The 24,228-nt window shown below is 41.2% G+C and overlaps 1 protein-coding gene across 1 annotated transcript in view; it reads right to left on the bottom strand.

Moving 5' to 3' along the window:
• RAB8B (RAB8B, member RAS oncogene family) overlaps positions 1 to 24,228 on the bottom strand; it is a 68,951-nt gene that overhangs the window by 19,383 nt on the left and 25,340 nt on the right. Inside the window, exons 2-3 of the mRNA XM_043918881.1 lie at positions 3,842 to 3,902; positions 249 to 309 (exon numbers count right to left, since the gene is read on the bottom strand). Coding sequence (XP_043774816.1) covers positions 249 to 309; positions 3,842 to 3,902 — 122 coding nt within the window. The remainder of the gene's footprint in view (positions 1 to 248; positions 310 to 3,841; positions 3,903 to 24,228) is intronic.

The raw sequence follows: 24,228 nt of genomic DNA, 5'->3' as shown, positions 1-24,228 counted from the left end.
AGCACAAAAATATATGATCACTCAGAATGTGTGCAGTTCTAACCCATCTCCAAATACGTGAGTAATATTATGAAGACCAATGGTTGAGGACACAGCTACTAAATGCAGTATAAAAAAAACCTTTAAATGCCTTGTTTTCACATCAGAAAATCTATTTTCTCCAATGTACTAGACTCCAGCTTGAATCCTACAAACTTGACGAATGAATATGCATGTTTTACTTCGATGAAACCCTAAAACACACTCACCATGGCTCCTCTATAGTAGGCTGTCGTGATGGTTCGAAATCTTTCCTGACCCGCTGTGTCCCTAAGATTTGAAACAAAGGAAAGAGTGGTTATAAAAATCATCAACAACATCGCTGACGAGAGACTCTGAGCTGCAAGAAGTTGTAATTGTGGTCTGCTCACAAATGCAATGGTTTCAGGGAGAAGGGGGACAAGACACAAAGGGAGCCTGTTGTGTGCCTGTGAGCTGGAGGCGGCTGCGGCCACGGGAGCCTGTCAAGAACTCACAATGACTTGGGTGAAAAACTTGGACTCTGATGACAAAAGCAGCGACAAGAAAATGCACAGCCCTGCTAGGAACCGGCACACTGTGTTCGTCAACCAGAAGAGGAAGAGAATAGAGAATAGTTGTAAATTCCTGGACTCCGAGAGGCAGTTCAATTCCTTTCTATAAATGCCTAATCATTAGGGCATTTTGCTCTTTTGACTGAAAGTCTGATTTCTATACAAAGCAAGCAGTCAGACTGGACTTACTACTGTGCAAATTCTGCTCAGTAGAGCACACTAAAATGGATCTCCTCAAGAACTTTTTCAGCTCTAGAGCCTGTGATTAAATGAGACCCTGGAGTTCAACATGCAACTGTTGACCAAGACTTCAAGATATGAACAACACCTCCAAGTTATATACTTGCATTTATTCCTACTTTTTTGGCTAATGACATACCATTAAAATACATTCTGAAAAATGTTGACATTTCAAATTACATTTACCAAAGCAATTCTTATAAAGGAAGTCAAATTTCCTTGGTATCTGGGAAAAATCAATATTCCTGAATTTTCCACTTCCTGCCAGAACTAATTTCACTCCCTGTGTTACTAAGACAAAACTAAATTGTTTAATTTGATTGCTTCTAAAAAGGAGGCATTTGTGGAAATATACTAAAACTCTAAAATGTGCATACCAAATTTAAGTGAGATGAAGGCCCAAAGACAATATGGTAATTTAAAATGTTAATAAATACCTTACCATTTATGTGTACTTTACAAAATACTTTCAGATGGTATGCAAATGATGCCCACCACAGCCCAATGTGGTAGTTTTACCATCATCCATGGTCTCCAGAAGAGAAGACAGGCTCAGGTGGGCTGTGGTCCCAGCTCTGCCACTAAACAGCTCATGTGAGTGCTGAGCCGCTTCAGTCGTGTCCAGCACTTTGCGACCCCATGGACTGTAGCCTGCCAGGCTCCTCTGTCCATGGGATTCTCCAGGCAAGAATACTGGAGTGGACTGCCATGCCCTCCTCCAGGGGATCTTCCCAATTGAGGGATCAAACCTGTGTCTCTTAGGTCTCCTGCACTGGCAGGCGGGTTCTTTACCACTAGCACCACCTGGGAAGCCCAAACAGCTCATACCCTTGAGTGAGAGACAAGTATCCAAGGCCTTGGCTGTTTAGTGCAGGGTTGGGTCTCACACCACTATTATCTTATCCTGCCATCTCTCATTGATCAGGATTAGATAACACAGGCAGTTATTTGGTACCCAGCAAACAAATGGGGAAAACAGAAGCCAAGCACCTTTGAGCAGACTAAATATATTTTGATTCTAATATGTTACTTGATTTAGAACCAGCTTTGCAGTGAGGATGGAGAAGAAACCCTACCATCCTGAAGGCAGGTCATGAAGACTGAATGTAGACTATTTTGCTGCCAAGAGTGCTGATAAATAGTGCCATGGAGCCCTAATCAGCTGATCACCCATAGGCTCCTAGAATGTTCCTTAATGTTCTGATCAAGACTATACAGCAGTGGTTCCCAGCCTTTTTGGCACCAGGGACCAGTTTCATGGAAGACAATTTTTTCCATGGACTGGTGCAGGGGGAATAGTTTCACGATGACTCAAGCACACTGCATTTCTTGTGCACTTTATTTCTATTATTATTGCATTGTAATACATAACAAAATAATTAGACGACTCACCATAATATGGAATCAGACCATCAGGCATTAGATTCTCATTAGGAGTGCCACAACCTAGATCCTTGTATGTACAGTTCACAAGGTTTGCACCTCACCTAAGTTTGCAGTCCTATGAGAATCTAATGCTACTGCTCTGACAGAAATGCAGAGCTCAGGCAGTAATGTGAGCGATGGGGAGTAGCTGTGAATACAGACGAAGCTTCCCTCTCCTGCCTGACCTTTGCCACCTGCTGTGTAGCCTGGTTCCTAACTAGGCATGGTAGTGGTCCCTGGCCTAGGGGTTGGGGAACCCTGCTGTACTACACAGCGTCAGACATTCTCTTTGCTTTTCCCTTTTTTAAAATAATTTTTTTAACCTTTAAAATATTCGACTTATTAAATAGCAACAGATGAAAAGAGCAGCATGTGGTAACCTTCAAAATGTTTTCTAATGAAATATACTGGGAACCTCTATACGGGCTTAATACATGAAGCTGATGCAAAGTTCTGGGACACTGGGGTAGTTGTCCCAGTTCTATCACTAACCCAGACACATGCCCTCAGATGGACTTAACCACTCTACATCCCAGTTTCCTGTAAAAGAAAAGTGGTGGATTTCAATATAATGTTCTAGTTTTATCCTGGTTCTGAAATTCAAAGAAGAAAAACAGTCCAAGGAAAAAGCTGACATATATGTATTACTTTACTATTTTGACCTGCTTCCTTCTGAAGTCTATGATGTTCTAAATGTCTAAGCTTTGTTTCCTGCTGTCATCGTCACACATTAGGTCAGCAAACATCATCAAAACCTTTCCTTAAGGCTGCAAACCTATGTGGCTCCATGGAAGGCCTCATACTGAAAGAACTTAGATCAGCTTATAGGAGGTTCAAAAAAAAAAAAAAATCTAAGAGGTGAGTTCAAGCCAGAAATATTCAACCAGGCAATCTGGAGGAACCATATTTATTCTTTGTAGTTTGACAGATTCTTCAGGAATTAAACCAGTTGGAGTTGGCTGATCATAAGGAGACCTTTGCCTTGCACATTACATGAGAGATGAGAGGCCTGCCTTTTTCCTCCCTTATTCTCCAGTGCAGGGTTCCCCATTTTAAACTGAAGCAGAGGAAATAGGCAAATAAATGAGGAAATACCAGAGCCGGAAGGAAATTCAGATGTCATCAGTCCGACCAATCAATTTACAAATGAGGACAAGAAGGCCCTGAGAAGAGAAGCGAAGAGCTCCAAGTTCTTAGCATATAGGCTGACTCTAGACTGGCACTTTGTTTGGGATTCTTACCCCTTGACTCCTTTGCCTTATCTGATTTCACAGCTACAACAACTACAGTGAAAAAGTACTGACATATTTTAGAATTTAGTTTCCTCCCCTCTAAAATTAGCATTTTGGAAGAATGAGTTCTCAGATCTCTCCTGGCAGTGAGCATTAGTGATACCATCCTCACTATCCCACTCGTGGTAGAGACATCTTTGAATACTTACCCATGTCCCCTTAGTTCTGATAAAGAAAAGATGTTTTAGCTACCCAAGGATACCTCTAATTTACCACAATTCACCTTCTCATTCCTAAAGTAGAATGAGTTATGTAGAATGACTAAAATAGAAATGCTGTTTGCATATATATATATATATATATTTTACTTACCATATCTGAAGCTTAATTTTCTTTCCATCTAGTTCTATCGTTCTGATTTTAAAATCAATGCCTGCCAGAAAAAGAAAGAAAGACATGCTCAATGTCTTCAAATATAATTCAAGTCTTATTGGGAAAAGGACAAAGATTTCTATTGAAGAAAAGCTCTCCAACGCACTGGAAAATGTGAACACAGAGAGGGTGTGAACGGTATGTGTCCCCTGAATACAGGCTAAAGAAAGGAATGCTAATTACTCTGCAAAGAATTCCCACACATGTTAAATGCAAAGTATTATATGCCTCGTTATTTTGACACAAATGGATCACATCCCTCAAAGTTACGTAATTTAGATAGATTGAGACCATGCCATATTTTCTACTTCCTGAAATGCAGATAAACAAAGCTTCCTACCCACCCCTCATGCCCCTGGTGCTGCTGCTGCTGTAGCTAAGTCGATTCAGTCGTGTCCGCCTCTGTGCAACCCCATAGATGGCAGCCCACTAGGCTTCTCTGTCCCTGGGATTCTCCAGGCAAGAATACTGGAGTGGGTTGCCATTTCCTTCTCCAATGCATGAAAGTGAAAAGTGAAAGTGAAGTCGCTCAGTCGTGCCTGACTCTTAGCGACCCCATGGACTGCAGCCTACCAGGCTCCTCCGTCCATGGGATTTTCCAGACAAGAGTACTGAGTGGGGTGCCACTGCTTTCTCTGCCTCATGCCCCATCCTTCCCCAAAGAAGGCCATGAGACTTCTTTCCATTTTCTTCCACCTCCTTCCATTTATTTCTTTAGAATCTGCAACTGGCTAAGGAAGAAAGAACAAAACAAAAACCATCTATTTGAAGGCAGAAATAGGAAAGTCTGTAGATTTATTTTATGCAGTTAGCAAGTATTTTATATACACATTAATAAATGTAAATAGCTAAAAGGGCTTTTAGACCTGGCTGCACTTTAGAATTACCTGAAGAACTTAATAAAAATAATGGCTAGACCTGCTCTTTTCCCCAAATTTTGAGATTCTGACTTAGCTGTTCAAGGGTGGGATCTGCACACTAGTAATTTTATTTTTTATTTTTAATTTTTTAACTGAAGGATAATTGCTTTATAGAATTTTGTAGTTTTCTGTCACACATCAACAAGAATCAGCCACAGGTACACCATGTTTATTTTTATTTTAATATTTATTTATTTCGGCTGTGCTGGATCTTAGTTGAGGTATGCAACGTGGGATCTAGTTCCCTGACCAGGAATTGAACCTGGACCCCCTGCATTGGGAGAGCAGTCTTATCCACTGGACCACTAGGGAAGTCCTCATACTGGTAATTTTAAATGTTCCCCAGGTGATTCTAACCTGGAAGCCAAGGTTATTAAGGTATCAACAGGCCTGACAGGTAGCATTGTGACAGTCATTTGCCATTCCAACATTCAAACATTCAACTCTTTCCTCACCTATTTATCCCCCCCACTTAAAGATAAAGTTGCTCAGTTGTGTCTGACTCTTTGTGACCCCATGGACTATACAGTGGGGTATACCAGAATACCAGAGTGGGTAGCCTTTCCCTTCTCCAGGGGATCTTCCCAACCCACAGATCAAACCCAGGTCTCCCACATTGCAGGTGGATTCTTTACCAGCTGAGCTACAAGGGAAGCCCAAGAATACTGGAGTGGGTAGCCTATCCCTCCTCCCCTCTCCAGCAGATCTTCCTGACCCAGGGGTTGAACTGGGGTCTCCTGCATTGCAGGCAGATTCTTTACCAATTGAACTATCAGGGAAGCCCTATCCCTCCCCCCACCGCCCCCCCACTACAGTAGCTCAAAATCTACTCAGTAATTTCAAATACAAAGAACCACAAAGTCCCTGACAAATATCAGCATCCTCTATGATTTATTGAGAACAGGCTGCTGCTCTTTCTGAAGGGACCAGTGAGTGAACACAGCTCAGTTGCAATTTACTAAATCCTCATCATCTGGCCACTCAGCTTTTGTTTCAGACATTTCTACTCCTTCACATTCTCTATGCTGTGCTGTGCTCAGGTGCTCAGTCCCGTCTGACTCTGCGACCCTGTGGACTGCAGCCTGCCAGGCTCCTCTGTCCATGGGTATTTTCCAGGCAAGAATACTGGAGTGGGTTGCCATGTCTTCCTCCAGGGGATCTTCCCAACCCAGGGATCGAACCCAGGTCTCCCACATTGCAGGTGGATTCTTTACCTACTGAGCCACCAGGGAAGCCCATGAGTACCGGAGTGGGTAGCCTATCCCTTCTCCAGGGATCTTCCCAACCCAGGAATCGAACTCTCCTGCATTGCAGGCGGATTCTTTCCCAGGTGAGCTACCAGGGAAGCCTTGACATTCTCTATAGAACCCCTTAAAGTGGTTTCCAAGACATTTCAAGAAAACATGTCAACTATGCATTCTCTAAAAGCAGGGGTCACCAACCTCCAGGCCACAGACCAGTACCTCCTGTCAGATCAGCGGCAGCATTAGATTAGAAATAAAGTGCACAATAAATGTAAATGCACGTGAATCATCCAGAAACTACCTCCCCCACCCCTTGTCTGCGGAAAAATTCTCCCACAAAATTGGTCCCTGATACCAAAAAGGTTGGGGACTGCTGCTCTAAAGTGACCTAAACATCAAATGCAGCTATTTAGAGGTAGAAAAAATCTTCAAGTGCTACATTACTACATTATTTCTGCATATTAGCACTGAGAACACCCAAAAAGGCTGCTTGTCAGCTCTACTTCACATAAGGCAAAGGCATAAACCAAATGGATTTGCCCATTCTTCTCTATGTGGCAGCTTTCCCCCAGGGAACCTTTCTAGGTACGCTTGTGAATCTTGAAATAGGCGGCAATCACACCCAAGCTAATCTAGCAGAACAGCTTCTCATTCTGTCCCCTCACTAATAACCATGTAATATTAACAAGTACACTCTCATACCCAACATCCCCAGGTTATCTGACCCACATTCCCTCCTCTAAGTTACCTCGGTACTGCAGGGTCTGCAGTTGCTGAAGCCAAACTGAGCAACACAGCACATTCTTGTTAGCATCACACAGAATTCACTGTGATTGTCACTCATTTAAGACTTAACAGACGCTGATTTTTGTGATTTATCTTTTTATATCACTCCAAATCCAGTGTAACAAAGACCCTCTAGGGATTCTCTCTAGCCTTTATCTCTTTTTGGTCTTCGCATCAAGAACAATGCCCAACACCTGGTAGGCAATCAATAAATTTTTCTTGATACTAACATTTTTTAAAAATTCATAATTTTTCAAATTTACAGAAATAAAAAATAGAATGGTGTTTATAAAAGGTTGAAGGGAGCAGGGGGGAAAGGAGAGTTGTCTCTTGGGCATCGAGTTTCAGATGTGCAAGATGAAAAAGATCTGTTTCACAACAATGTGAATAGACAATACTGCTGAACTGCTCACTGAAAAAAAGGGTTAAGATGGTTAACTACATTTTACGTGTTGTTGTTTTTTTTTAATCACAGTAAAAAAAAAGAAGAAAAATTCATGACTTTCAAAATACCTACTGTAACTCCGGAAAACAACTTACTTAACTGGAAGACTAAAGCCATCCAACATTCCATCCTAAATAGTTTGTTCACATTTTAAATAAAAGATGATGTCTATCAAAATGCCTGCCAAGTGAATACTTTTCTTTATTCTATTTTATTAAGATGTAACTCCTTTTCTTTCAAGGCTGTTGTTACCTATAGTTGGAAGTGACCCATGTCACTTTTCTACCTTCATTTAACAAAACCATTCTGAGGCTTCCTTAAGTCTCAGTTACCCTCCATTCATGTGAAACACTGAGGAAGCTTTCTACTGACCCAGCCTTTTGTTCCCTTATTTGTTCGAAGGATTACCTTTCTGTTATTTGAGGAGGTTCTACTATTGTCTGTGATACTTAACCAACTGCTCACTCTTCAGAAGTTTTCATGTTTTATAAGAGCTGTGAACTGGTATTTAGCTTTGGCTGACGCTGCTGTCAGGAGCCAGCTGACAGACAAACACTGTAGTGTAGCGGTCCCCAATCTTCTTGGCACCAGGGATCAGTTTCATGGAAGACAACTTTCCCACAGAATGGGGGTAGGGGGGTGGGGGTTGGTTTCGAGATGATTCAAGTGCATTACATTTATCGTGCCCGTTATTCCTCAGATCATCAGGCATCACATCTTGGAGGTTGGAGACCTCTGCTTTAGAGCACAATCAAATTAGCACAACTTGAACTTCATAGAAATGGGAAATACCAGTGTGTATTACAATTGAAAAGTACTGGCCCTGGAAGTCAAAAGACCTAGATTGCAGGTTGGGTTCTGTCATCCACAACTTTTAGGAGGTTGCTTACCTGCTCTGAACCTCCAGGTTCCCACCCATAAAAATGGCTGAGAGGATCTCATTAGAGAAACTAGATAATTTGTTTTATTATGCCGTAGGAACTCTGAAATTTCACACAGATGTAAGATGTTCCACACTCAGATGCTATTATCTGGCAGCTCTTGTCACCTCCTTCATGGATTACGGTAATAGCTTCCCAGGGCACCATGCCAACATCTCTCCCTGGTCTAATTCCCCTGCATGCTACTGTGAGAGGAGCTTTCAACAAGTCCTGTGGAAATGTCACCTCCCTGTTCAAGAAGCCATGGATCCACCCTCCTCGGCCTGGCAATCCCGCCTTTCCCACCGGAAGCACCAGCCTCCCAATACCGCCTCGCTCACAGCCTCTCTCCAACTTCAACCTCTGCTTCTCTCATGGGGCCCCGCACTCCTCCCCTCGGCAGCCTTCTCTGAAGATGCCACTCCACCCTGTGGCCCTGGCCCTCCTTCCCTCCTCCGGTCTCTGCTCAGCCCGTGTCCATCCCTACAGCTCAGGACTTGTTACTGGGTTTAATAAACTACTCTGAATTGTTGTCACATCAAGTAGGGGCTCCACCGTCTCTTTGCCAACTAGAATGCACACAGAAACATGTAGACCATAGATACTAAATGAAAAGTTAAACACCTCTACATAATTAGGTAGGGCTTCCCAGGGGGCATTAGTGGTAAAGAATCTGCCTGTCAATGCAGGAGACATTAAGAGACATAGGTTCGATCGCTGGGTCAGGAAGATCCCCTGGAGGAGTGCATGGAAACCCACTCCGGTATTCCTGCCTGGAGAATCCCATGGACAGAGGAGCCTGGTGGGCTACAGTTCACGGGGTCACAAAGAGTTTGACATGACTGAAGCAACGCAGCGCACACACACACACACACATAATTAAGTAAAGGTTCTAAGTGTGGACAGAGCTAAGAAAACCTCAGAAGTTCAAAGTTTTGTTAGCATACTCTAGTGACAATAATAAGGATGCTGAGAAATTATGACACTAAGAAAATGAAGACCTCTACATTACCATTAGCTTTGCCAGTATCAGTAGCATATATAGTGTATTAACAGTCGCTTTAAAGGAAAGACAACTTCCTGAGGCTACTCCAGGATTAAAAGAATAGCCAGTCATAAGAATAATAATTATATCAATGAGAATGCTTTTTGTTGCAAATAACAGAGTCAAACTAGCTTCAGGTAATTTGTTGACTCATATGACAAGCCCAGTGGTGAGTGGGGGTTCAGAGATGGCTCAGTCCAGTAGTTCCAGTTCATTTCTCTGCACCTCCTCTGGCTCTGTCCTCTTGGGAGAATCAATTTCATCCTTTGACCGACAGCAATTCCTGACTACAACAGCAAAACTGAAAAGAAAAGAGGTGATCTTCCTGTGCCTCTCTCTTAAAAGTGAGAAATGTTTCCCCACAGTCTCCAGCGACCTTTCTTTCATGGCTCATTTCTGGATTTATAACCATGGGCTTGGCCTGTTCTAGGGGCCTGAGCTTCAAGGCTAAGCTCCTGAACTAATCACTGCCATGGGCAGTTACCAAGATTGGATTAATCTAAACCCAGCCCTAAATTTAGATGAATCCAGGCCCATCCCTGGAGCTGGGTCACTGCCCCTGATCTCCAGGGCTGCTAAAAATAGGAGAAGGGAAAGCTGTTGAATCAGTCATAATATCTGTTTGAATAATGCAAGTTTATTTAATAAAATTTTATATTCATAGCTACATGAAACAGATAAATCCTAACAACTATCACCACTACCCTGGTGTGAATGCTATTAAATTTCATGATAACTACAGTACTCCTCTGAAGATAATTTCTCCTACTGTTCAGCCACGAACAAGAAAGAAAACATGAAGGAAAATAAGGACAACGAGCAGCCCAAGAAGCTGCCACAACCTCTCTGGGCTAAACCATGATCTTCACTGCTAGCAAAGTCCCCGAGTCCACCGCTCCAAAGACCTGGCTTGTGCTCTGGCCCCAGAGAAGTAGAGACTGCAGAGGAGGAGCTGGTCATTACTGCCAGCAACAAGAACCAAAACTCATCTTGGCAGTAAGAGAGCAACTTTTTTTTTTCCTTTTAAAAGAACTACACAATCTCAAAAACCATGGCTTCTGGAGAGGTTACATTTAGGGTCAAAAAGCCCTCTGTATTTCAATAGCCTTTTAGAAAGCATCATTTTTTGGCAGCATATAATAAATCATGTTCAAAATGACAATCCTGAGTCATCCCACCTCATGAGCAATCCATGAGCCACCAGCCTGCACGCAGCCTACCCAGCCGGCAGCACAGCCAGCATCAATGCTCAAGAGAAGGCTCCATCCTTGCCTGAACATGCCCTGACATTAATTTTTTGATGACTTTAAAGAAGTGCCAGTTTTCTCATTAATATTCATCTAGTCACTAAAGTGGGAAATCTAAATTGTAAGACACACTGTAAGAAAACATTAGAAGGGACTCAAAACCATTTTTGCTTCTGAATTTAAATACATGCATACACACTCACACTAATAGGTTTTCATTTCTTCTGAACTGATTCTCATGATAAACAGTTGCTCATATGATGCAACACAAGCAGGCCTGGAGGGAAGAAGGAAAGGAATCACAGAATTCTAAGCCTGGGAAGTAGCGTGTGGTCGTTTTAGTCCAGTCCTCCCTCTGTGCCGAGGAAACCTGCAGCCCAGGAGATGCAGCAACTTACCTAGGTTCACAAGAGCCAATTCAGAACGGGGTTAAAATCAAATTCTGACATTTAAAGATCAGGACTTAAACAAATAAATAAAGATCAGGACTTTTAAGAAGATGTGTACAAGAATTCCATGTCTCCCTGAAGAGGCCTCCTCTCTAAGGATCATAGCAAAGTACTAGCAACAATGGAAATGCCCTGGTATACAAGGCCAAGAACACCCTGGAACACAAGGAAATACTAGGGAAGAGTGAACAAGAGCCACATGAGTGAAGCTCAAAACAAAGTCAAGTGAACAGAGCAACTGCAAACACACACATACAATCCAACCACTTCTGTAAAATTTCAGTAATATCCAAAACAACAGAAGGTATCACTTATATCAATATATCTATCCATGTGTAATTAAAGTATTTTAAAAATGCACAAGAATGATTGTCAACAGAATCCGGAGAGCTGTTATCTCTGGAGAGAAGCAGAGACTAGGGAGGGGTTCCTGGGGACTTCAATTCTACTTCAATTCAAAACTTCTAAAAGTGAGTGGTGGTACATGGATGGGGAACTGTTTTATATTAGGTATGCTTTTGTATGCCTAAAATTATTCATATTTTTTATTAAGTAATGATTAGTTACTGGGGTAATGACATAGGGAGGCATATGTTCATTCATGGAAGGAGAAAAATCAAACCAAATTTTAGAGATGAAAGGCACCTGAGAAGATTTAATCCAGGGAAAAGCGGGCACCAGCCCTTCCCCAACATGTTCGATACAAAGAGGGACTTGGTGCTCAGTTCAACAGACTAAGCCTTTCAGTTCAGTCGCTCAGTCGTGTCCGACTCTTTGCGACCCCATGGGCTGCAGCACACCAGGCTTCCCTGTCCATCACCAACTCCCAGAGCTTGCACAAACTCGTGTCCCTCAAGTTGGCGATGCCATCCAACCATCTCATCCTCTGTTGTCCCCTTCTCCTCCTGCCTTCAATCCTTCCCAGCATCTGGGTCTTTTCTAAGGAGTCAGTTCTTCGCATCAGGTGACTAAGCCCTTGGTGACCAGTTACAGAGTGACAGCAAGACGGGATCAAGTTCAGAAAGTGAGGGGGGAGGGACTTCCCTAGTGTTCCCTGGTTAAGAATCCACCTTCCAATGCAGGTGACCCAGGTTCAATTCCTGGTCAGGGAACTAAGGCACCACAAGCCTGGGAGTGACTAAGCCCCAAGACACAACTAGAGAAGTCCTCACAGTGCAACGAAGAGCCCATGTGCAGCAACAAAGACCCAGTGCATCCAAAAAATAAAGGGTGCTGCCCACTAAGACTTCAAATAGGGGGTTCAAGGACATTTCCTTCCCTGCCTGGAGGAAAAGGAGCTTCCATTTGGGCCAAAGACAAGGGTGGAATACACAAGTGGTCACTGTTGGGAGTGGCACTGTGGGAGAGGAACAAAGGAGATCTGATTTTCCATGTCTAACGGGACAGGGAAGAGGCTTCGGCTGGGAGAGGGGAAGTGAGTGGGGGGTCTGCCCTGCACCTCTAAGGAGAATGTGGAGCATACCTAAGATGTTTTCATTGTTCAGGGTGACCCACAGGGGGCAAAAGCTGGCAGAAGCTACAGTGAGGCTTTACTTAGGGATATGGACCAAGTACTTGCCTAAGGCACTGCTTATCAAGCAGACAGTTCTCAGAAACCAGTGGTGGGCTTGGAGGCAGCCGAGGGAGGGTGTGACCAGCAAAAGAAAGTGATGGAAGCTCTGACCTTGGCTTAAATCCACAGTTAACGTCCTCAGAGGGAAAAGGAGCTTGGAATGAGCAGTCTTGGGCCTCCTTTCATTCTGCAAGTTAGATACCATTTAACGTGGAGAGAAGACAGATTGACAAAATTCTCTCACACTGAGGTCAAATTAGTCAGCCAACAGATATAATAACGTTACCTTCTCTGTTTCAAGAGAACAGGGCAGTTGCCTGGGTTTGTGAATGGGTGAAAGGATACCCTGGCTGGAGTGTGGGGAACAGTACAAAGGACTTTTCCTGGCCTTCAGAACTAACTCTCTGGGCCCAGGGCCCTGTCGTGACCTTCGGCCTACGCTGTGACTGGATGCATTTTTGCTCTGTGGTTTGCTGGAGTTTACAGCACACACAGCTCTTCTATCTCAGGTCACTTAGGCAAGTGTGCTGCCTGGCCGAGAAAAATCAGGAGTTGAGAAGCAGTAGGGACCTTCCTTCAACTGAGGTTTTAGATATGTGGTTCCCACTGATGTTCTTCTAAAAGTCCAATTTGGCTGAAATCAAGAGAGCCATGAAAAAACAAACAAACAGATTTCTGTGATATTTAGCCTTTCAGTGAATGATAGCAATGCAAGCTTTCAAAGCTGGGTTTAGCCCAGGACTGTGCACACTGAGGGAAAAACACATGGGTCATCTATCCCCTTTGACCCACTTTAAGAAGCAGAAGTTTAACACAGCACTTTATAATTAAAGAGAAAAAATGTACTTTGTTTCAAAAGTATATTTGGGAACAACAAACATCTGTAATTCCAGGCAATCTGAATATGAGTGATGTGGTTTGTCTATTTACATTTCAGAAAGATATTCCAGAAACAGAAAAAAAAAGTTTCTCAAATATTGAAATTCACTTTAAAGAAATGTTACATTTACTTCCTCACTCAAGAGCTTTATTATTAATGATAAAGATACAGCGTAGATAGATCCTGCCAGTTTTGAAACCTTGACAACCATATTTTGCTTGTGCTTTTTCTGTGGAGAATAATAAAATGGAGAATAATTAAATTTTAGAGCAGCTAATTTCAGGATAATTAGCTAAATTAGAAAAACAGATTAATGAAATAGGAAAAAATATGAGTCATAGATTGAAGCTTTAAAATATTTTTTTTTCCAAAATAAAGGAAGGACTTAGAAAAAAAATGTGTAAAGGCAGAAATAAAGTTAAGACTGTTACTTAGATTGAAATAGAGGAGTTCAAGGTATTGTTCTTTTTAAGAAGCACATTCTATAAGTTCATAAAAGCCATATTTCTACCAAGTGCCAACTTTGCTGCATATATTTAGAACTATTTTTTGTCTTATTCATTTGTATTCAACTTTACTATCTGTTTTCTTATTTGAAAATTAGAAAATCTAAAGTTCAATAGGAAAAACAAGTTCAAGAGTAAATTTAGAAGGCATTGTGACAACAGTTTGAAATGATCACTGGCAGCAAAAGATATAAGTTTTGTTAAGTCCAACACTGGAAAAGGGAGATTTTTTTTTTTTAAGGTGGACTAACAAGAGGTCTGTGAATATAATTTGCCCTTAGAAGAAAGAACACCTGATATATTAAAAAAAAAAAAGCAGACTAGATGTTTTCAGATTTCTTTGGTTCTTCTACTTGGTGAATAGGAAGTGGTAAATGAAACCCCATTTATGGTGTAAATCAACACTGACACTTATCACCATTTCCTGCTGAAAAAACTGCACATCTTTACACTGTTTTGGAATTTCCTACTTGTTACTGAATTAAATCCAATTCTTGGCATTCTTCATAAGACAGCTGAATCCATAAAATCTAATCACACCAACAAAAGATGACAAATTCATAAACTAATTCCAGCTATTAGGAAGAATTTACTTATTTTTCTTCAAGCTATAAATATATGCATGCCAGATACAAAAACAGAACATTTAAGAATAATTTTAAGGAATCTCTGTATTTGAGAATCTCAAAGGGCTTTATAGATTAAAATATAAAGATACAATTAACCTTTAAAATATCTTTGGGCAATGAAAAGTCAAAATAATAAATCACCACAATACCAAATGATAACTACTAAAATATAACTGAATTACTGATTAAAGTTTTTTTAAAGCTAGAACAGTCAAAACGTCAAGAAAGAAACACAACTGGCAAACAAGATGTAATGACACAGCTAAAACAACTCAGATAAAGTAGGCAGAAACACCTAGGAAGGACTGAGAATTCTTAAATCTGATTAAGGAGCCAGCGGTGATCATCCAGCATTCAACTCACCATTTGAGAATGGCCAAAGAATGCACAAGTCTCTTTTGCAAATTGTGCACTTTCAAAAGGAAATGTGTTTTGAGTGTTACTCAATCTGGAAATAGCAATGTGCTTGCAGTTGTCAAAATGTGGATTTTAAAGGCTTTCAATGAACAGATGTTTTCTCTTCAATAAAATCTCTTTTCATAAAAAACCCATGAACCAGAATTCCTTGTAGTTATAAAAGTTTAGAATGCCTCTAAGAGTTCTTTTTTCCCATTATTAATTAATGATCACCCCCAAAACCAAACCAAACTGCTTCCCAATGAAACCAGTTGCATCTCCTCTGCTCTATCCACTGTTTCTGATGGTGTACCTCTATAACAGGCATCCACTAGAGTCCCAACCTGGGAATTTCTTTGTACTTTGACAACTCAGGGTCAGGTCTGTTTCATTTAAGGGTGAAGGGAATACTGTGGTTATTCAAAAGATGAAGATAAAAAAGCAAATCTCAGATTCTACATATTATTGCTATGGGAAAACCATACTGCCAAATCACTGGAATTACCACTGGAAAAAATTACAACTACATTCCAATGATGTTGCACCAAAAATGTAGCAAAACTGATCCTTTAAATTTTTCCAAGTCTTGACATGTATCACATTTTCCATTCATTTGGAGGTAAATGAAAGCTATAAAGAAAAAAAAAAAAACAACAACTAAGTAACAACATTACATTGTGTAACCAACTAAAAACAAAATGTATACTTTCCTTTTGAGAATGAGTTCTTAAAAGAGGAAAACCAAAAAAAAAAAAAAAAGATTGTTATCAATGTAATATCAATGTAATGTCAGCAACTAGGGCTGAAATAAACTTTTAGCTACAATCTTTTTTTTTACTGCACTGGGTTTTGTTGCTGCCTGGGCTTTTCTCTAGTTGGAGCAAGCAGGGGCTACTTCTCATTGCCGCTTGCGGGTTTCTCATTACAGAGGCTTCTCTTATTGTGGAGCACAGGCTCTAAGGCCCTGGGCCCACGGGCTCCAGTAGTTGCAGCACATAGGCTCAATAGTTGTGGTTTGTGGGCTCCAGAGTGAAGGCTCAGTAGTTGTGGCACATGGGTTTAGTTATTCTGTGGCACGTGGAATCATCCCAGATCAGGGATTGAACCTGTGTCCCCTGGATTGGCAGGAGGATTCTTAGCCACTGAGCTACTAGGGAAGTCCAGCTACAATTTTATTATTGAGTATTTTCCAGGAAAATTTCCAAATCTTTAAAGATTTCAGCTTATATTGGTACAAAATGTAAAAAATTTCTTCATCCAGTTAACACAAATCAGCTTTTCATGGGGAGCAGATAAGGGTCTATACCAAATAACCAGAGGCTGAAGAGAAGAATCATCTAAAGTCTTACACTGTCTCCTGCATTATCCACCTCACCCCTCCCATCCTCTTTTCCCACTGACTTTTCTCTAAATAAAAGGAAAGTGATCAGAGATTACAAAATAAACAAACATAGCTGCAAACTCACACTGCTCTGAATCTAGTTAGCAAAAACGCATTTTCTTAATCAAACCCAACATCGATGCCACAAAAGAAGAGTAAAATAAAGCAGCACTAACAGCTCTCTGCAGTCAGGGTGGCAGATGGATAATTATAATAAGCTATTGCTAATGAGTAGGGTTAAAAAACAGATGGGGTATATGCAAGCAAAAGGATGAGACAAAAATCCACAAAAATGGCACAAACAGAATATAGTTCTAATAAAAAACAAAAAACTTTTTCAGATGATTATATCGGTCTGATTTGTAAACATACTTTCCTATGATACAAAAGTTCAAAGTTGACAACACCCTATAACTTTCATGTATATAGTAAACACATCCACCAGCCTATTATGCATATCTCATGTATATATATAGCCAGCCACCTCTAAATACTTGAGACATTTCTGTAACTTTATAAGGTGATAAAGGATTATGCCGCCTACTACTTCCTCGGTTTGACTTTTAAAACAGAAAACAATGTTACAACTGGTTGGTAAATCCAAGATCTTCTCTAACTTATGGATGTGGTCTGGACCAATGAAACAGCTCGTCATATTTTCTTTTCTCCCCTGTCCCCTGGCTAATTGCCACTTGAAACTTCAAATACACAAAGAATGAGTAATAACTAGATTCAAAGCACAAAATGAGTGGGTTACCAAAATATGCTATAGTGAATTCACATTCAATCATTCCTTCTACTTCCAAAGCCCTGTGTTTTGGAGGGGTGCAGTGGGGAGGAGACCTACACAAAACTGACAAGAGATCATTTTTAAAAAGCCATCCTAGAGGCTTCCCTGATGGTCTGGTGGCTAAGACTCCATGATCTCAATGCACGGGGGCCAGGTTAGATCCCTGGTGGGGGAACTAGATCCCACATGCTGCAACTAGAGATCCCATGTGCCGCAACTAAGATCCAGTGCAGCCAAACAAACAAATATATATATATATTTAAAGTCATCCTATACTTTAATGGTTGGGAGATTCATCCCAACCACATAAATCCCAGCGCCACATAAAATAGTTTTCCAAAACTGATCAAAAAACCTATTTAAAAACTGATCAAAAAACCTATTTAACAGACAGATCTTTTCAGGTTTATCTGTATTTTAAAAGAAACCCACTTTCTTTGCCTTAAAGTCTGACTACACACTGGTGAAATTTTAGGCCGTGTGTGCAGAAAGTATGTAAGGTGGATTGGGAGTAAATTCCAAGCTTTCTGGGAATCAGTGTGTTTTTATAAAACCAACTTCAAAGTGAAAAACCCCATTCAAAGTCCCCTACCCCCATGTCCAATAAGTAAGGCCTCGGGCATTAGAGCAAGAAACTACCTAGCTGGTTTCCTCCAACTGGTCCTCCATCTCGGATAGGAGAATTATTTACCTGAAATTTCTTTTTACCCATTTTGTTCAAAATAGACAGCTCTTTCCAAATCCTAGAGAAGTATGTTAAGGATCACAGAATGTCTGTTAATACCTGTCCTTCTCAGGCAAAGTTACAAATATGTTCTTTAAACAAATTATAATCAGGCAATTGGGCTTCCCAGGTGACTCAGTGGTAAAAGAATTCGCTTACCAATGCAGGAGACAGAGGCAATGTGGGTTCGATCCCTGGGTTGGGAAGATCCCCTGGAGAAGGAAATGGCAACCCACTCCAGTACTCTTGCCTGGACAATTCTATGGACAGAGGAGCCTGGCGGTCTAAAGTCCCCAGGGTCACAAAGAGTCTGACAAAACTGAGCACACAATCAGGCAGGTGCCCCAGCCAACAGGTATATAAAATGCAAACAACTCATTTGGAAGTCTCCTTGAGTCCTGGAGCAGAACATTATTTCCCACAGAACACCAGGAGTGAGTGACCAAGAGTTACATTCTCTCTTAGGCAGCTACAGACAGACACACACACTTCCTTGAAAAGGGCATCCGCTGGCTGCCCCCAGCCCTGCCTCCCCACTGACAGCTCCTCCCCTGTTTCCAATGCTAGAGAAGCCACTGAAAGCTTTGCTTCTTTCTCACCATGAAAGAGTATTTTCAGCCTATTAAAAGCAATCCTTGATCATTATCAAGAATACACAGAAACTTGGAAAGTATTTATGTTCTAATTTGATAAAAGTAGCAAAAGATAAAAGGCATTATGTCTGTAAATATGTAGAAAATATATGTACATATGGGAAGCAACATGTAAAACAGTAAAGCAGTTACGTTAGGGTAAGAACATTACTGTGAGGTGATTTTCAAATTTACGAACTTAAAATGTTCACATATTTCTGCATTTCTTTGCATTAAGCAATTTTGAAGAAAATGTTACAAATGCTAGAGATGAAATAGTAGTCACTAAAACTAAACTTCAAATTCTGGATTAAAGAAGTTTGTGGGGGAGGGAGGACTTCCCGGGTGGTCCAGTGGCTAAGACCCTGAGCTCCCAATGCAGGGGGCCTGGGTTCAATCTCTGGTCAGGGAAATAGAACCCACATGCCACTACTGAGGAGCCTGCATGCTTCAATCAAGACCCAGCGCAGCCAAATAATAAATAATTTTTTTTTTTTTAAAGAAGCTTTGGGGGACTGCTCCTACAAAATCTTACCCTTGAATATAACACTGTTTCTATGCGGGGTGGAGGGAGGGGGGTGGAGTTTACACTCCAAAGGGGCACCAAATAACCAATTTCACACACTCTTGAAAAGAATCTTGAACTGAAGACTGCAACCGTTATCTACAAAACAGCCTAGACAAATGTGTCCCTTTTCTAATTCCTCAGTTTCAGTTTATTTGCTGTCACCTGCAAGAAAATGTGTGGGAAGACAAAAAAAGGGATAAAGAAATATGAACTTGCTTTCACATGATGTGTCCTGGGGGCACTGGCAGAACACACCCAGGAGGAAAGGCATTTTTCCATGCTATCCCTGTCCTTAATTAACAAGATAATTCTGAGTTTGCCATACTATAATTTATTAATCTTATTCAATTAATCTAATCAGCTGTAAAACAGAAGAGGGCAACAGTGCAAGCTTTAATAAAGGGAGCTCGCTGAACTTGAAAAGTTGCTTAGCCGAAGCTCACGATATCCCCACACACCACAAAGGGCACCAGTGGCCCTGGAGAATAATTTGCTTTGTGTATTTTTAACTCATCTTTCTACTTAAGGTTCCCTATTACAATGTGGTTTAGAAAAAAACAAACAGCAGGTATATACAGATTATTTTAAATGTAAACTCAGGGGTGCAGAGAATAGATAATTTCAGGGTTTTGGGTGTGGAGGGGTGGATCTAGCCCAAGTGTTGCCACATATAAACAGCTGAGAAAAAACTACATGAAACAAACCTGATCATCAAGTTGAAAATCTGACCTCTGCAATTGAAAAGGTGGTATTTTAAAATGTTAAAACTCATCTACCCAGTTTCTGACTGATCCAAAAAGTACACCGGCAACACCCTAACTGTAACCCTCAGTTACTAAAGTGAAAAACAAAAGCAGAACTCTCCAAGCATGTGATCACTTTATAGACACACTGTCATTTCAGTGATGTTCTCAGGCAAGCCCGGAGCAGGATTTCCACATCTGGTGGTCACAATGTCAGTGCACCCGGTTTGGACAGCGCAGACATTAGGGCAGGAAATGCATACGACAATGATGCAAAGAAGTTAAGAAATGTGATACACAATGACTGTGTATTTTTAACCCCAAATGGTCTATCAGCAGAGCAAGGAGGGTGAAGAAAAACGTCAGTGGCCATTCTGGGAACAGAAGAGATCACACCCATTGGACTGGTGTTCTTCGAATGAAATTCTGAAAGTGACAGAAAAAAGTTGTGCACTCAGAAAAATGGATACTGAATCGGCTTGTCTGAAGTCGGCAGGCCTCAGTGTTGCAGGCCATGTTTGAAAATGATGATATACTTACTGAGTGCAGAGAAGTGGCAGGCATGGCCCTCTTTTTGATTTTGCAACTGGTTCCTCAGCCTGTCTGTGAGTATCATCCACGGCTCAAATTATAAAACAGAAAACTGATTGAGACAGCTTCATTTTATCTACATAAAAGACACTGCTATAAGAGTCCTCAACCACATACGACAGATACAAGGAAGCTGAGCTTAGTCAGATGTAAGTCACATTAATGAAAATCAAGTTGACTAACGAAAAGACAAATTTCAGTATTCATCTGATACGAAGTCCTGAGCCTGACAAGATGCTATGTGCTAAGGAATACAAAGCTGAAAAGTTATGGGTCTCAGGGAGCTCACAGGCCAATAGGCCCCAAAATCTCATAATGTGAAAATCCCATATCATACTTACATCTTTTGTTAAAGATAATACTCTAAGGTTTGTTCTTCAGAAGCATGAACTAACAGCAGATGATGAACCAACAGAAAACATGATTTCCTAAGATATGAAACTGCCTGCTTTAATTCTATCTTTTCCACAAGCAAGTGTATAATTATCTCCCCAAAGGCTCAGAGAAAACAAGTGGCATTTGTCTATCACAAATGGCAAAAATGGTAATAGCAAATTTTCACTGTTGTTTAGAAACCAATTTGGCTTAGGATTTAAAACAGTCTTTAAAAAAAAAGGACTCATTCTACCCTCCCAGCATTCCAATATATAAGCGATAGTCTTGGTCAAATGTGATATTTTCTCTGAACTCTAAAAGCTGTGATGACCAGCTAAAAATCAAAATGAGCAAACATCACATTTATAAAGAATGGTAATATTAAAAACAATTTTTGCTAGAAACTAACACAAACATTGTAAATCAGTTATACTCCAATTAAAAAATTAATTTAAAATTAAAAAATTCAAATAAAATCTATCAGTTTTAAGTTATATGAGCAAAGACTAAAAGGCTCAGATACCCTCTGGAGCTCATCTGTAGAATCTTGAGCCCCTTACTCAACTCTTTTGTCTGCTACTGATAAAATGATATTAAGGAGCTACCATTTACTGTGTACCTACTATGTTCCAGGTATAACCACAAGAAATAGCCATTATTATCCCCCATTTCACTATCAGACAACCTGAGGCTCAAAGGAGTAACTTGTCCAAGATGAAAGGCTAGGAAGAGCAAAGCAGGGATGTTTATCTGTGCCTGCCTAGCTCCCTTCACTTGGCTATCCACTAAGAATTCTGGGACTCAGGTAGCACCAACAGGGGAATCACCTTTCAGAGTTTGCCTTGAAGGTATCAATTCAGATTACAAAGGATCTAGGAAGAACCAGTTTCTGAAAGAGCACTGAAAGTTGAACCTAGCTCTAGGTCATCTCTAGATCACAAAAGGAGAATGGGTTCAGTCTGGGTGGACCTGAATACTAGGTGTTAGTTCTGTGACCCCTCTCAGTATGTTTGGTATAGCCATTCCATAAAGAATTCTTATTCTACAGAGTCCAAAAGTCTGTTCTGTACATCTGTGTCTCTTTTTCTGTTTTTCATATAGGGTTATCGTTACCATCTTTCTACATTCCATATATATGTGTTAGTTTACTGTATTGGTCTTTATCTTTCTGGCTTACTTCACTCTGTATAATGGGCTCCAGTTTCATGAAACAGATCTGATCATCTTGGAATCTTTCAAACTGGAAAAGACTCCATCACATTAAGTCTGTTTTGAATCAAAGCAAACCTCTCCCCTTAGGCAAGGCCCAAAATAAGGGGTGTTCAAGGAGAAGGGGCAAGGGGCAACTTTTGCTCTTATGATGGAAATCCATCTTGTGCAAGACAGGAATTGTGATAACTCATGCTGCCCCAGGGAACATGCTTTTGGTTCCAAAGGAAAGCTAGGGAGAACCAAAAAATCTAGGATACCTAGGGTATCATCAGTGGTCAAATGTACTTCCTGGCCATTGAGAGAATACTCTTTAAATGCACATAAAGTTCTTCCAACATGAGATGAGTGCTTTATACAACTTTATAATTGTAGGTGCATCTTCCAACTCTGAGTTTATAATGAGAAAGAAACTATGTTGGAAATAACTACAAATGATCACAAAAAATTAAAATATGACCAGCTGATAGACTGTTCTGGGACTTCAGTTAGGTTCCAAACCTAGTGTTCTTTTCACATTACATTGTTTTACTAGGAGATATTTTGTGGGATAATAAAATGGGTTGATATCTAGTTCTGTGGCTACACTACGGAAAAAAACAACAACATAAAGACAAAAGAAATACTCCTTTTTTGAAACAATGTATCAGTTAGGGTCTAATCAGGAAAGAGAAACCACTTCAAGTATTTACACAGGAGGAATTTAATACAGGGAATTGGTTATACAAGCCATGAAAAGGCTGAGCACCAAAGAGGGGATGCCCTGGGATTCCCTGGTGGCTCAGATGGTAAAGAATCCACCTGCAATCCGGAGACCTGGGCTCGACCCCTGGGTTGGGAAGATCCCCTGGAGGAGGGCATGGCAACCCACGCCAGTATTCTTGCCTGGAGAATCCCCATGGACAGAGGACCCTGGCGGCCTCAGTCCATGGGGTTGCAAAGAATCGGACACGACTAAGCAACTAAGTACAGCAAAGAGGGGATGGTAAAAGTAAACCTTTCTGCTGCAACAGCAGGGAACCATTACCACTCCCAAGCCAGAGAGACAAAAGGAGACAGTTATTGGAGCTGAAGGCCTAGACCTGATAAAAGGGTGGAACCACTGTGCCCCTGTCCAGTGGGAGCGGGAGCCCCAGAGAAACAATCTGCGGAAGAAGCCGCCTGGGGCCAAAAGGGAGGACAAGGTCATACCTTGTTTCTCCCCTTCTCTTCTTCTCTAATCTCCCTCCAATGTCTCTAATGGTTGAACTCAGTCTAAAGCCAGCTGACCCAGGAGCCTGGGCAGGAAAAGAGTCGGAAGAAATGGATTTGACAGAAAACTGACCAAGGATATTATCAACTTTTAGCTGCAAGAATTAAATGTGTGTTACTGTTTGTTGTAAACCACTAAGATTTGGGGGCTGTGTATCAGCAAAAGCTGACTGGCACCTCCATAAACAACATCAAGTAGGTAAATAAATAAGCAAACAGAAAAGTCAGATAAATGGAGACTCAAACGTGAAATAATGTGAATAATTATTTTCAACAGCTGCTTTAAAGTAAACATCTCCACCATTAATGTGGGAGCCTGGGGCAGAGCGCAAGTCCCTGGACAGATTCCGCAACCACACCCTGGCCCTGAAGGAGAAGCACATTCAGGATCTCCAGCTGGAGATGTATATACCTGGCTATTACTATCTTGCAGGAATCTCTCAATAACGTACACATCTCAGTACATACCTTGCTATTACCGTCTTGCAGCATCACAATCAACTGGGCAGTTTGGGAAAGGAAGACCTGGTGAACTTAAGAGTGAAATATGCTAGCAAGTCAGAAGCCAAGCTTCCAAAAGGAAGTCTGTCACTGAGTCAGCGATGCTGCCAAGCTCTAAGCCAGAGCAGTACCAATATAGCTCAAGGGTAGCCACTGACATGGTGACTCCAAGGTTTTTGCTTATACCACTTCCACCATGGTACCAGCCTCCATCATGGTACTCACTGGACATTCTGGTTAGTTATTTATAATCCCTTCACCCAGAGTAGATGATAAGCACCTCAGGGTGCCTTTTTAGCTCCTGAGTCTCTACAATTACCCACCTTAAAATACATGGCCTCACCCAATATATCTAACCCTACTTTTCACAGCACCTCAGTACATACCCTCAGAAATGCTTCCCTCATGTTGCCTTCTGATAGTCCCTGTCTTTCCAGGATTCCCCTGTCGTCTGGAACATTCTCCATCCTTCCCCTTGGAATCCTGACAGTGACTTAAGTAGCCCAGTAACTCCACTTCCTC

The sequence above is a fragment of the Cervus elaphus genome, chromosome 12, assembly GCF_910594005.1.
Source record: "Cervus elaphus chromosome 12, mCerEla1.1, whole genome shotgun sequence".
NCBI lineage: Eukaryota > Metazoa > Chordata > Mammalia > Artiodactyla > Cervidae > Cervus > Cervus elaphus.
The sequence above is the reverse complement of the archived record's forward strand: the minus strand, read 5'-3'. Positions and strand labels throughout refer to the sequence as shown.